At 48.4% G+C, this 13,570-nt stretch overlaps 5 protein-coding genes across 5 annotated transcripts; 3 read left to right on the top strand and 2 right to left on the bottom strand.

Moving 5' to 3' along the window:
* Positions 1–3,372: 3,372 nt before the first annotated feature.
* Positions 3,373–5,974, bottom strand: DFJ58DRAFT_766070 (uncharacterized protein). Its single transcript, XM_041388782.1, has 10 exons — positions 5,505–5,974; positions 5,309–5,457; positions 5,061–5,259; positions 4,954–5,014; positions 4,759–4,907; positions 4,555–4,699; positions 4,019–4,385; positions 3,864–3,927; positions 3,759–3,813; positions 3,373–3,708 (listed from the first exon to the last, which is right to left on the bottom strand). The coding sequence occupies exons 1-10, from the start codon at positions 5,844–5,846 to the stop codon at positions 3,656–3,658; spliced, it is 1,584 nt and encodes a 527-aa protein (XP_041248629.1). The 5' UTR covers positions 5,847–5,974; the 3' UTR covers positions 3,373–3,655.
* A 314-nt stretch (positions 5,975–6,288) lies between these two features.
* On the top strand, positions 6,289–8,502 carry DFJ58DRAFT_837719 (uncharacterized protein; the record flags this gene model as incomplete). The annotated part of the gene is made up of 10 exons (XM_041392393.1): positions 6,289–6,370; positions 6,478–6,741; positions 6,828–6,962; positions 7,022–7,265; positions 7,313–7,387; positions 7,520–7,545; positions 7,782–8,005; positions 8,090–8,142; positions 8,165–8,232; positions 8,402–8,502. The coding sequence occupies 10 exons, from the start codon at positions 6,289–6,291 to the stop codon at positions 8,500–8,502; spliced, it is 1,272 nt and encodes a 423-aa protein (XP_041248628.1).
* A 320-nt stretch (positions 8,503–8,822) lies between these two features.
* On the top strand, positions 8,823–9,805 carry DFJ58DRAFT_766064 (uncharacterized protein). Its single transcript, XM_041388781.1, has 3 exons — positions 8,823–8,962; positions 9,036–9,091; positions 9,150–9,805. Exons 1-3 carry the CDS (start codon positions 8,841–8,843, stop codon positions 9,608–9,610), a joined length of 639 nt encoding a protein of 212 aa, XP_041248627.1. The 5' UTR covers positions 8,823–8,840; the 3' UTR covers positions 9,611–9,805.
* A 1,500-nt stretch (positions 9,806–11,305) lies between these two features.
* DFJ58DRAFT_723272 (uncharacterized protein) lies at positions 11,306–12,198 on the bottom strand (the record flags this gene model as incomplete). Its single annotated transcript, XM_041384980.1, has 4 exons — positions 11,306–11,395; positions 11,456–11,491; positions 11,552–11,778; positions 11,985–12,198. 4 exons carry the CDS (start codon positions 12,196–12,198, stop codon positions 11,306–11,308), a joined length of 567 nt encoding a protein of 188 aa, XP_041248626.1.
* A 559-nt stretch (positions 12,199–12,757) lies between these two features.
* On the top strand, positions 12,758–13,544 carry DFJ58DRAFT_742499 (uncharacterized protein; the record flags this gene model as incomplete). The annotated part of the gene is made up of 4 exons (XM_041387203.1): positions 12,758–12,876; positions 12,950–13,005; positions 13,064–13,374; positions 13,431–13,544. The coding sequence occupies 4 exons, from the start codon at positions 12,758–12,760 to the stop codon at positions 13,542–13,544; spliced, it is 600 nt and encodes a 199-aa protein (XP_041248625.1).
* Positions 13,545–13,570: the final 26 nt, after the last annotated feature.

Here is a 13,570-nt window from a genome sequence, read left to right as displayed (position 1 = left end):
GTTTGACGCCCATCGGAGTTTCTCTCGCGTATCTCTTGCCCCTGGATGGAAGTCGACGAGCGCCTGCGCATTTATGCCAGTTGAGCGCTCCAACTCATTCATGATACTGACAGACTGCTTGTGGTTGCATGAGCGGTCGTCAAGATATAGGGTCCAATCTGCTTGGTAGAAGAGAATGATGTTAGGAGCGATGAACTCCTGAACGGTCCATCCTCGCGTGTTCCAAATGCTCTTTGCGAGCGCGCCCGACTTTGACAAAGGCGCGACATCCGATAGATAGACGATGGTGAGCGCTGATTCCCGATACCAGACAAACATGGAATTCACTGATTCTTGGAGCTCAGCATTGATGTTCTGGTCGATGCAACATGTGTCGCTCCACGCCCAACGATGCCCCGCATCGCGTGCGACTTTGCAGAACTTCTGCAATTTTACCATGTTTCCGACCGGATTCAACTCGTATATGTCCTTGTCCTGAATGTCGTGTAACCCCGGCTCCCCGGCTCCCCACCTATGGGACAACATGACCCAACTGAAGTACTTCGCAACCGCTTCTTTGATGAGCTTCATTTGGAGGGGCCCATGTATGTCCGATGAAGTCAAAAGCTGTTCGTACTCTGTACTCTCCACGAATGCGTTGATCTGCACAGCCCGATTGCACAAACGTCCAGTAGAGGTGTTGATTAGACGAAGTGGAGCCTTTTTAAGTTGGGAGCCAATGGCTTTCCGAATAACACTTTCTACTTCATATTGACGGAGATATTGCTGACGTAGCTCTGCAAAAAATGTAAGTCTTCAAGTCGGCGCTTGAGTTGTTTGGGGCTTACGTTGTTTCTGTGGATCGTGTGGGTCATCCAACTCGGAGAGCATGACTCTGAAAGCCTCCGATGCATCATCATGGCGATGTGCTGCACGAAGCGCTTTATACTTCAATTCGTATCCAATATGAGACGAGGGTCGAGCTCAATGACCTGCGGAATATCATCACAAATGTTAAAATAATGACCAATATTGTCCGCACCTTTTCCGCGTCCGAAAGGGCCTCCGCATGGAGGTTTAGGTCCAACTTCACCTTACTGCGACCCGCAAAGTATGAGGGATCCATCCCGAATGCTGCAGAAAGTGTCTTGTCGATGGACCACAGCTGAAGATTTCCATGAAAGTCTCCACTCGCGAGCCGTTCTCCACTGGGAGAAATTGCGACGCAACAAACATACGTGGGATTTTCGAGTTGTTCGAGTGGCTGTCCGATCTGCTGGTGTGACTCTACGCTCCACAGGCGCACAGTCGTATCGTCCGAGGCGGTTGCAATGAAGGATCCATCAGAAGATATGGCAAGTGAGTTGATGTCGTTAGTGTGACCGATGCAAGGATCACCGATCTGGGTTCCATTCAACGAGTTCCAAAACCTGACTGTTTTGTCTTCTGATGCGGAGACAAGTTGCTGACCGTCAGGCGACCACACAACGCTGTGAACCCAACCGTCGTGAGCGTTGATGTCGAATAGAGGCTTGGCGTTATCAGTGCTCCAAACCCGAATCTTGCGCTGTGTTCCAGCTGCTAGTTTTAGCCCATCTGGGCTGAAGGCGAGACAATACATCGCACCCCCACCCTGGAGTGTGGAGAGGACAGCGCTAGTCTTCGCATCAGATATGATAACTGTTTCATCATACCCTCTTGCGACTCTTTTGCCATCGGGGGAGAAACACACCGACCAAACCTGGCCTATACGCCTGATCAGTGGTTTGAATCCCTTCTGCTTGATATCGACGTCCCAGATGGCGAGGGCTCCATCTTCTGAACCACTCGCAATTCGCTTATCGTCTGGCGATATGGAGACTGAATACACATAGTCACTGTGTCCCTTGAATGGCCCTCCCACCACTGCTCTGTTCTCCACGTCCCAAATTTGCACGGTGCGATCCCATGAACCGGTGGCGACCCGTCGACCATCTTTAAAGAACGCGACTGCCGACAGTGATTTCGTGTGCACTTGCTTCGTGTATGTTAGCATCGGCTGGGTTGTCTGCGCCAGCGTCGGGCGCCTTCCCTCAGTAAGATCTTCTATATCGCGCGATCCTGACATATCGCTAAACAGGGAGATTGACTGTCAGCAGCGTTTGAAGTTGACGACGAGCGTACTCTGTGGTTAAGATCTCTAAGTCCTTGATCTTATGTGTTGTAAGAGGTCGTGAGCAGAATTGGATGTTTGCCCATAACCCATTTCAATCGTTTGTTCCATAAGTACCACGTTGCTACAGCATTTCGGTTGGATCCATCCGAATCAGTTCCTCCGTCCATAGTAAACGCCCGTTATATTTAGCTCCTCCACTCTGTTCACAGCAAATTCCTTATAATTTTCTCGAAGAATCATGATGGAAGAAATATATACTTGCCGTATCCCTGAAATTTGCACCCACCGATTGATCTCTACCTTCAATGTGTCCTCGACGCACTCCCGTCAGTCGGGCAGATACCCGATTCCATAGATACTAACAATTCCTCAGGTATACGTTCCCCCAGCCCCTCCTCCACCTTCTCACCCCAACGCCTTTCAGGAGCAATGCTAATGGTACGTGTCCTGTGCTACCATAATCAGGGGGGTCAAAGTCGTTCACCCAGCAGAGTTCAAGAGTCCGAGGTATGTTCTTCTCCATCTTATTTCTTATCTACTTATCAACTTAAATCCAGATGGTGACTCTACCAAACCAGTGACAGTAGGGACCTCCGCAATATAAACCACGGAAGGATGAGTATTAATGACATACGAATTGCATACGAACTCATAATAAACAAGAACAACCTCACCAGCCGTCCTCCCGAAACGACCACCGAAGATCCTACCCCCACGCACAATCTCAATGATACCAATGTCAACCATCGCCGCCGTCTCAGCACGAGCAATGGGCTCCGCAATAGCCAAATACCTCGTTCACGCAGGCTGCACAGTCTAGGCCGCTCCTCCTTAGCCCACCAACGCGCCTTCGACGCAGGAATGATAAATGTCCCCCTTGGGAATTCGCGAGCGCGTTTGAGAGGGTCGCGGGGGTCGCTTGAGGGTGATGGGGGCGGATATCGAGACGTTGAGGAGCGGCGTGGAGGAGTCGCGGGGGACGTCGAAGTAGGCGTTGGACTTATCTCCAATTTGGTCGATCGGTCCACGAGTGGCGGCGTGCCTAAACGTCTCAACTAGAAGCGCTCGTCGATCAATCAATGATTCTGCTCAACACGCGTTCCAAAGTTTGTGGGCTAGGTTGCATTTGTTTGATACAATTGGAACCCACCACAAACCTGTAGACACGAACGTAAGATATGCGCATGCACGTGGTTCAGATAAAGGCACCCTATTACTAAGCCGTTTCTAAGGCGTTTAACCTCCACGGCAGGCACAAAGCGCAAAAACAATAAATGAGGATAATGTTGTAAATAGTAAGAGCTTAAGCTAAGTACTTCGAGGGGGACAAGCCAACCAAACCAGGAGCAAATGTCAAGTAAGGATCGAAGCAAAGTAGGGGGGAGAGATCAAAATAAGCAGGGACGAAAATCAGCGAGACGAATAATAATATATACCAACCACAGACAAAACAGACGTACGCCCTTCATAACTGAAAGATGATATGACCGAATAAAATAAACGAGAGAATCCGTCTTCAGCTCAGCTCTCTTGCTCCATTGTCTCTTTCTCGTATTTCTTCTTTAGGGAGCTCACTGTGTTTGTCGTTAGTTTAGATATAGAGAGCATGAGTGGGAAAACGCACCTTCTCGTGATAACTGACCGGAATTCAACCATCCACTGGGGAACGCCGCTACGATCTACCACCACCAATGAGCACTCGCCATACCAATCAAAATAGAAAACACACCTTCTGATACAAAATCTTTCTCGACCCCTGTTCGCTAACAAGCGCATTACTCCCATCTAATTCACTGTTCATTCACATCAGTAACCACTTCCAAAATCCCCACAAAAACAATGAAAGAAGGGAAGAGAAGGAAAGAAGAAAGAACTCGCACTCACTTCTTCTCATTCTCAAGCCTACAACATTCATTACTAAGCATCACAAGCTGCCACACAATCACCTTCATCGCCTCCGTCAATCGGTATTTCTGCGCAGGGGGATGTGCGTCTCGCGTTCCGTCTACTTTGTTTGTTCCTGGGGCATTATCGTCTGCGCCTGGTCCTCCGCCGTCTGTGCCTGCACCGGCTCCACCGTCTGTACCGGTGCCGTCGGCAAGGGTTCTGTCTCCATCGGCACGGACGTTGTCACCATCGACACCGCTCCCTGTGCCGTCGTCATGGTGTGCGGCGTCTGCGCTTGCACTGGGCGTCGAGGCTGATGCTGCGCCTGCTTCGGTTTCGTTCTTGGCCTTTTCCTTGCGGCGTTCTGTGTGAGGTGTTAGTGGTGAGATGAGGAAGGCGTTGGAGGTGAGGTGCAGTGGATAAGAATACGAGTAGCAAAATGCTGTATAAGCAAACGCGAGTTACAAGAATAGACAAAGGAACGAACGAAAGGAACGACAAAAGGTTGGACAAGAAATATAGAGGTGACGCACCCCAAGCAACAACACTCTTCTCCCACTCCTCCTGCGCTTTCGAAAACCCGTCTTTCGTAAGCCCTGCAAGCTGCTGAAGCAGCTCGTCCTGTCTATCTGTCAGGATCTTGAGGTGGTCTGCGAATATAGTGCGTTTGATGAGTTTCTGTGGGCAGACGCCATCCAGTGAGCTCTCGCGTTCGAGGGTAGGTGATACGACAGTACAGTCATAGTAAAGCGGTTATAAGGAAACAGCACCGGCATAAGATTGAAAAAGTCTTCATCGTATTCGCCGAGGTTGACAGCTTTCAACGCGACGTCTGCGAGTATGGGTTTGATAGAGGGTGGGAACTTGCCCTTGACGTCCCATGATTCTATGACAACGTCAGACCATAAGCAATGGTATGTGGAGGCACGTACCTTTGGAGATGGCAGTCTTCAAGTCTTCGATGGCTAATTGAAGTTCAGGATGAAAGTCGCGCTATGTGCGAGTGAGCACAAGACATGACGTGGTTTAGGTGACGTACGAGATCGACGACTTTCCTCTTCTTCCCGTTATCCTCTATGACTGTATAGTTCTTGCGTTTCTTATTGGATTTGTCTTCACCTAATAAACTGATAGGATGTTCCTTTGTCCCTTCTTCCTTAGCAACAGTCTTGCTAGGTCCAGCAGTCGCACCACCGTCAGCAAGAACCTTTTTCGATTTAGGTTTCTTGGGCGTCCTGCTGCGCACACGAAATGAGGATATTGGAGATGTAATCACATTGCACATACCTATCTTTCATAAGAGCAACTTCTCCACTAGAGACGTAAAAGCCCTGTTGCTTTGTCTGAGCAAAATGAGTGCGATTATCGATGTTCAACTCGGAGTCGTCAATGAATGGGTCGTTGACGTCGTAGTACTCTGAAGTAGCATGCTTTTTCTGCTACCTTACTCAGCTAAGCGTTTATATGAAATGTGATATTTTACCTTTTTCTTTTTCGGTTCGCCGTCGTCTTCACCTTCGGAGTCTGATGTGTCTGCTTTTGGAGGAGGTGGAGTTGGTTGACGTTGACCTGTTGTTTTTGCCAAAGTAGCAATATCGACTTCATAATTATCTGGACCTCCTAGATTTATTTGTAGTCTGATAGTTTGTAGAGGGGGTGGCGGAGGAGGGGGCGGAGTTGGAGAAGGAGAACGAGGACGTTGTGCTTTTGATTTTGGTTTTATTGTAGAAGCAGGTTTTGATGAAGAATTTGAGGAAGATTTTAATTTCTTTGAAGGTGGTTGTTGGTCAATGTCAGTATCTTGCATTACTACGTCTTCAGACATTTCTGATATGATGAGCGCGTGCACGAAGGTGGGTACGAGGAGATGAGGTGGGCCCTTTCCTAAAAAGGAACCTCTCAGCTCAAGTCCTTTCCACTTTTCTCATCCAATCTTTTCACCCTCAGAGTTCTCAAACTGCGAAATCCAAAGTAAAACCAACATCGTACATAGACAACCACACTAACAATGACAAATCATTTCCCACTCGGCATTTCCCGGAGTCGGACTCGAACTCGTACCATCTCCCTCACCCAAAAGCATTAATGTCGCAGTATGGTCCGTGCAATTTTGTGCTAGCCAGCCGGTCTGCCTCCTATGCTGACGGAATTTGATTTGGCCTGAATCTCGACTGGGTCTGTAAGTTGATCGTTTTCGCTTCATGGCTGCAAACAAACAATGAAGAATATCTAACCCCTATTGTTGTGTGACATACCTCGCATCATCAATGACTACCTCCAAAGACGATAGCAGTATTATCAACACGGCACCTCCCTCATATGACACAATCTCAGCAAGTCCCATCCTCAGTTAACCATCTCTAATTCCCTTTCGTCGCACGAAGCAGAAGCGTACTGCTGTCCTATCCCGCATCCGTGACATCGTCTCAGCCTCCAATTCCCCTCCGCTTCTGTAGCCCCTGATATCAATGCCTGCACTGCCGCTCTCCTAGCTGCAACATTCTCAAAGATCCTGCAATCATCCAATATCGAGGGTCACACAGCGCTCTATTGGGCAATTGTGAATAATCGACCAGAAGTTGTCTTTGCATTTCATAATATCTTTCCCCCTCGCGCTTCTTCAAGTTATGACTACTTTTGCGACGCGCGTCTCGCGTGCATGACAACTGGTGACCACGTATTGTTTAAGAAGCTGAATCTTGCATATGGCCCTGCTCCTGGTAAGTGCATTCTAATGCCCACACAAGAGGCCATTCATTCATTCAATGTTCATCAGCCAAATATGAGCATTTGAGAGACTCTCTAGGCTGCCCGCCAGATGATATTCAGGTAAATGCATGTGACGAGCCCGAGAATCGCTTCGATGTTGTTTTGCGCATCCACATGTTCCAGAAGCGCCTGCGGGCCGCACAATTTATGTACTACGAGTTTGTTGCCGGGGGTGTGTGATCATGTCTCTCGCTTCTCCTTATTTTGACGCTGTGGGACAAATCCTTGCAGGACGTATATGGTGGTTGCGCTTCTCCTTTGTAGAACACACTAGCATGGTGTGGTGCGTCAAGATTGGCCTCGCTGAGCATAGCTATCCAGCCCGTCCAAACGCCGTACTTCTGATCGAGGCCCATAAACGCAAAGCCGGCTGTGAAACTTCACTCAAAGCACTGAAAATTCCGTTAAAATTGACAGATACCGTGAAAAAGCTTGTACCGTATGGTCAATTTTGTTTTGGCTACACGAGTCCAAAGTGCGCTGATATTTCTTACTCTCTCATTGGCTACTCTGATCTGGAAGATGTTCTGATCATTGGCCCAAACACAACAATAATAACTGCATCTCGAATGAGTTGGGTGATTGGGTGATGAACGAGTAAGTCTTCTCCCTTGAGCCCCCTCAGCTTGATCCGTGTTACATGTGGATGTGTTTTCTCTCATTTTACCATCCCAAGCATTTTTACTCTTCTCCGTAAATGAATCAAACCGACTGACACTGTTTTTTTAGCAATACTAAATATGTAGACCACGAGGGTATCCTGCATGCGAAGCTGGAGCTATCATTATTACAATTTAAAAATAAAAACTAGGTAAAGGCGTAGCATGCGAATAAATCCATCAAACACGTCCGTCTTAGATGAAGATCAAGCGAAGCGTCGGCCATCATCACTTCTCACCATACATTTGCCCTCTCCAGATCTTCCTTCACCTTCCTCCTCGCCTTCTCCTCGCCTCCTTGCTCTCGCTCTCTAACTGATAAAGCTGTTCAGGGACAAGGTTCTGGAACAACACAAACTTGAAGCCGTGGGGTATCTGCCGCAGTCCGTATGCAGCGTGCGTGCCAAGGTGGACAGCGAAAATTTGGCCGAGCTCCTCCAGGCTCTTGCCTTTCATCTCGCGCACGAATGTCAAGACAGGCCCGAGGGAGCTAATATGCATGCGAGGTGCTGGAAAGACAACTCTGACGTTTGCGGTGATGAATTGGCCTCCAGATGTAAGTGGAGGAATGTCGAGTGCACTTAGCTCTGGGTCCTGTCCTTGTTCTGGCGAATGTGAAGACACACTAACGTTCACCCAGCTGTCATCATGGATAGTCATAGGGTCGTATCTCGAAGGCCCAGCATCCGAGAGGTGTGAAATATGTTGGGTGCAGGTCGACTGGTGGAAGACATGTGCGCGACTGGGCTCAGAGTTCGTCTCGGAAAGGGTTGGATGGCCATGGTACGTCCCAGATGGCATGCGTCTTTTGTGTATGCGTTGGGAGGGTGCAGCGCGGGTACTCGAAATAACAAACAAGCCTCGCACTGGATATTTGATGGAAATCCTCGGTATTCTTGGTAACCTTCCATCGCAGCATGGCCATCATTATAGCTCTCACCTCCCTTTATAGACACTCTTAAGTCCTGCATCGCGTCATATGCCGGGAGCGACGTCTGCAAGGAGGAGCCCGACCAGCGTTCATGCGCATGTGAGGGCAAAGCAAGAAAGTGAGTGTGGTATTAGTAAGTATTAAATGCTAATTGTCATGCGCGTGGCAAGGGCGGGTCTTTGGATTTCGATCCAGAACTAGTATGCTTTGAGGAAGTGCGGTAGATGTGTTGTCACGAGTCTAGTTCATATGACATTAGCTTATTCCGTAAAAGTATCTACACGCATGGTTTGACTATCATAGCTAGGCACCAATGTCACATTTTCAAGATCAGTCGCGTAAGCGGTAGGTTACCGTAGGTACTAGGTAGGAACAATCGGAAGTCCACACGAGCCTATTTGGAGTCAAAAGTATATATATATTTGGGTGATAATCGATAAAGGGGCAATTCCCTGCAACCATGTCTACTATCCCAACAACTGAAATCATCATCCTCGACACTTCAGAGGAGTTTCGAAAGGATGTCGTCTCAATTATAAGCCCTGCATTCGACTTAGTTTCAAAGGTTGATGGTTTCCAGGCGTGCGTAAGGTTCTCTTGCTGGTAGATATTACTAGCAGCATCGGACGCCCTAATCATGCTGTTATCGCGACAGGCCCGTTTACACTGGGATACAGATCGAGAACCCAACTACAGGATATATCATCCTCAGTACGTGTTATGTATTTTGCTGGTCTTTGAAAGGGGGCTCATTATGCCCTGGCTTTAGACTGGGAAAGCATGGCGCACCATCAGGCGTTAATGGATTCCCCCTCGTACGGTTCTGTGCTTGAAGCTCTGAAACCCGCCTTTGGGGGCCCGTTCAAGAACTATCATGTCATTTTCAACGAGCATCCCATCGCATTACAACAGCCTGTCACACATGTCCTCCTCCTCACGCTCAAAGATCCCAGCCATCGGGCAGAGGTATTCGACATCCTCAGTAATATAACGGTCTTAAGCAAGAAGATGCTCGTGTTCGGGCCTACACTGGAGAACGAGAATCAGATTGTTCTTGTCGGCGGCTGGGCAAGCGTTGAGGTAGACGTTGATATTATCATGATTTTGCACGTACTGATGCTGTTGTGGACCTCTAGGCTCACTTGGAGAGGGTTGCCACTGAGCCGAAAGCGGTGGTCGAACGGCTATTCGCTCTTGCTACCAAGGACCATTCGTTCCATGTTACTTTGAAGTCATATGCAGGAAACTAGCGGTCGGCAGGTGCGGTTAATTAAGGTCGAAATCAATGCATGTAACCTACATTATGAGCTCCTGTATCGCAAAGTCCACATGATGGAGAGGAATGTGAGGTATCGAAGGCACGCCCTGGCTATTTATCGGTCGGGGTTGCCAGGAATAAACTTCTGATCCGCTGTTCTGACGCAACTTAACTGTCGATGAGAAAACCCATCCAAGCACATTCTGGTCCCTGAGACATCCAAGACGAGTTCGTACCCATCGCAATCCGCCTGAATGGAATAGCCAGACAGGGGGCACTCATCGACGATAAGACACTGTAGCATGTTGCTCGCTAAGTTAGCTCTAGCGGTGCCGGCGATAACTTCAAAAGATAAATGAGCTAGGCGTTGCACCGTGCGTGACGGACGGGAACTTTATGACCAACCGACTTTGTCCTGGAGCTCCCATGGGTGGAGTGGAAGCCCTAACGCAAAAAACTTCCAGTGTCACCACGCGGGAGCCGGAGTACATCTTTCAATTGTGAACGGCGCAGCCGCGACATCGTTGAAACACGTTCACACTACCACGGCAGATTCACCGCACGCTATTATGGTAATGTCTCTCGAAGCACTTGCCGTTATCATGCTGGCTGATGCAGTCACCGAATGACCAACTCTTCGCAGCTAAGTCTGGCCCAGGGCAACTTGAACGCGGGCCGTATGAGGTGACCGGCGGAAGGCAGAACAATTCTTCAGCCATCTTCCTCCACATCTCTTCAGTGAGGACTTTCAAGACTTGGTTCCGGTGAGTTTTTTGCTGGTCCATTTTAGGCCATCAGCATTCGCGATATCGAGCAGTGTCGCGTTCAAGTGCATGTGTGTTAAATGTGTGTTGTCTTTTTTTTCAAGCCAGAGCAAACCACGGTGTAGAGTCTACACCGTGGGAGGCGACTTGATTAATTGGTTGCCAGTCGGTCCGAGCTTACTCATCTCTTTGTTCTCAACTTCTCGATCTTCATACGTGCTTACTGCTAGCACTGAAGAATTATGCCCGACGCGGATTTCACGTAAGTGCATGCCGCAGAGCCGTTCCAGTTCAGAGCTTATGAGTGCCATTGAAGTCTATATTCAAGTTGTCTTGGCGCCACCAGGAACACTACTTGTATGATAATGACACACTGCGCTGGGATTTCAGCCCAGTAAAACAATGAGGAACACCACAGTAGCATGCGATGACATGGCCGTGGTAGACACTAGTAGTATGGTACCTAGGGGGAGAAGACTACGAACATCACGCTCACTACTAAGAGTCCTGAGTTTCGACTGTTTCATCTTAACTCAGATACTTCTGCAAGCCAGCCCATTCACAGTACTCGTTGCAGATATGCTGCGCCTCGAACGTTGTCACTGCGGCCTCCATGTTGCCGTCACCAAAAATATCCAGCCCTCCGCTAACGGAGCTAACCATCATGTATAGTGGTGCATCAGTGGCAGTCAGAGCCTCCGGAAAGAGCTTAAGAATATACATACGGATCTGTCAATATTGCCGCCACACTCACAGGGACCGAGGGACCGCAGACCGAGGGACCGCACTCGAGTGACGAGGTCCAGAGGACATTCAGTAAAGAATGCAAGCACGAAAACATCATCCTATCAGCTGTAGTGAATATTTTGAAATTGATAGGGGAGGCTGTGGTCGAATGTACCTCTACGTGAGTAGAGCATACGGTAGGCTGTATATAATTGCAAGCGTCTCGAGGCCGTGCTTGGGGTGCACTAAGCTCTCCAGGCGTGCTTGCTAATCGGATGCGTTCGTTGGATGACGTATGACCACTGAGCGAGCTGTAAGAAGACGCACCGCAATATCAATCATGTCTGGACCTAGCACTGTCGCCTGACTATCGACGTGTCAGCATGATCCGCATATCGCAAAATTAACAGGGAATGAGCCTACAAGCAGATTGAAATCCTGTATTTCGGCGTTCAGCTTCTGAACGAAGGTGTGCCAGTCGAGCTGATTAACTATAGAGTCAACATAGAATTTGTGAAGAGAACGGACGTGCTCATAAGGGACATTGAAGGTGATCATGGACTGTTCCTCGTAGGAGTCACCATGTACAGTCTGGTCTCGGGAGGGTCGTACGCCTTGCTGCCCGTGATAATTAAGGTATTGACAGTGCCCTGGTGCAGGAGATTGGAAGACACCTTAAACTAGAACTAGGTCCCGTACTAGAATGATTCGTCATTCTCGCTAATGGTTACATGCTATGTATGTCATGAATATCGATCTATTGCACGCGAAATACGACTACTTACCGATCAAACATCTGTCATTCTCCACTTGACGTACACTAAGTTTTGCGATCTCGGGAGTTGGTGTGACCTACCATCCACATCTTTGACGAGGTCCAGAGTGGTCTTGAGGACATCAATGCTGAAGCACAGACCGCCAATACCTCCGAAGTCATCCAATCTGAAATGTGCAATCAAGCTCTCGTATGATGTCCCAGTAGTAAAGAAGAGCCTACCGCTTATCACAAACGGATGATCTGCTGCAATCGTCGAAGGACCTGAGAGTGGAGAACACTTGGGTGTGGGCATGACTCCATTTGCGTGAGCAGTCACCAATGACCATGCCTCGACTCGGATGTAGCCTAATCAGTACAATACATTCTGGTAGTGAAGCATACATTGATCGAATATACTCACAAACTGCTGTAGCGCATACCAGTACTTGCGTGGTGCTTATGCTCGGCATGCGGATATCCGAGTCAGAATAAGAGATACCTCGAATCATGACGCGGACGTATCACAATTAACGGTTAATAATTTTTCTAATGGTCGTACAGGGTGTTCGGAGGTCAATGGAAGCACTTGCCTCAATATTAGGCAGGTTCTGAGAAGAAGAAGTTGTAAAAGTAGAGCACGGAGGTCTGGCTTTCCATACACGAGTCTAGTTCATATGACATTAGCTTATTCCGTAAAAGTATCGCATGCTTTGACTATCATAGCTAGGCACCAATGTCACGTTTTCAAGATCAGTCGCGTAAGCGGTAGGTAGGAACAATCGGAAGTCCACACGAGCCTATTTGGAAATTCGTCAGTCAAAAGTATATATATATTTGGGTGATAATCGATAAAGGGGCAATTCCCAGCAACCATGTCGACTATCCCAACAACTGAAATCATTATCCTCGACACTTCAGAGGAGTTTCGAAAGGACGTCTCAATTATAAGCCCTGCATTCGACGCAGTTTCAAAGGCTGATGGTTTCCAGGCGTGCGTAAGGTTCTCTTGCTGGTAGATATTACTGGCAGCATCGGACGCCTTAATCATGCTGTTATCGCGACAGGCCCGTCTACACTGGGATACAGATCGAGAACCCAACTACAGGATATATCATCCTCAGTACGTGTTATGTATTTTGCTAGTCTTTGAAAGGGGGCTCATTATGCCCTGGCTTTAGACTGGGAAAGCATGGCGCACCATCAGGCGTTAATGGATTCCCCCTCGTACGGTTCTGTGCTTGAAGCTCTGAAACCCGCCTTTGGGGGTCCGTTCAAGATGTATCATGTCATTTTCAATGAGCATCCCATCGCATTACAACAGCCCGTCACACAGGTCCTCCTCCTCACGCTCAAAGATCCCAGTCATCGGGCAGAGGTATTCGACATCCTCAGTAAGATATCGGTCTTAAGCAAGAAGATGCTCGTGTTTGGGCCTACACTGGAGAATGAGAATCAGATTGTTCTTGTCGGCGGCTGGGCAAGCGTTGAGGTAGACGTTGATATTATCATGATTTTGCACGTACTGATGCTGTTGTGGACCTCTAGGCTCACTTGGAGAGGGTTGCCACTGAGCCGAAAGAAGTAGTCGAACGGCTATTCGCTCTTGCTACCAAGGACCATCATTTCCATGCTGCTTTGAGGCCATATGCAGGAAAATAGCGGTCGGCGGGTACGGTTAACTAAGG

The sequence above is a fragment of the Suillus subalutaceus genome, assembly GCF_016647625.1.
Source record: "Suillus subalutaceus strain FC151 chromosome Unknown DFJ58scaffold_12, whole genome shotgun sequence".
In the NCBI taxonomy this organism is placed as follows: domain Eukaryota; kingdom Fungi; phylum Basidiomycota; class Agaricomycetes; order Boletales; family Suillaceae; genus Suillus; species Suillus subalutaceus.
This window is presented reverse-complemented; position numbering and strand designations above follow the sequence as displayed.

Coding starts and splice junctions, on each gene's coding strand:
- DFJ58DRAFT_766070 (XM_041388782.1), bottom strand. CDS start 5,846: ATGTCTGAAGACGTAGTAATGCAAGATACTGACATTGACCAACAACCA. Junction 5,458..5,504: donor GCGAACCGAAAAAGAAAAAG/GTAAAATATCAC, acceptor GTAAGGTAGCAG/AAAAAGCATGCTACTTCAGA. Junction 4,386..4,554: donor GAAGAGTGTTGTTGCTTGGG/GTGCGTCACCTC, acceptor CACCTCACACAG/AACGCCGCAAGGAAAAGGCC.
- DFJ58DRAFT_766064 (XM_041388781.1), top strand. CDS start 8,841: ATGTCTACTATCCCAACAACTGAAATCATCATCCTCGACACTTCAGAG. Junction 8,963..9,035: donor AAGGTTGATGGTTTCCAGGC/GTGCGTAAGGTT, acceptor TTATCGCGACAG/GCCCGTTTACACTGGGATAC. Junction 9,092..9,149: donor TACAGGATATATCATCCTCA/GTACGTGTTATG, acceptor CCCTGGCTTTAG/ACTGGGAAAGCATGGCGCAC.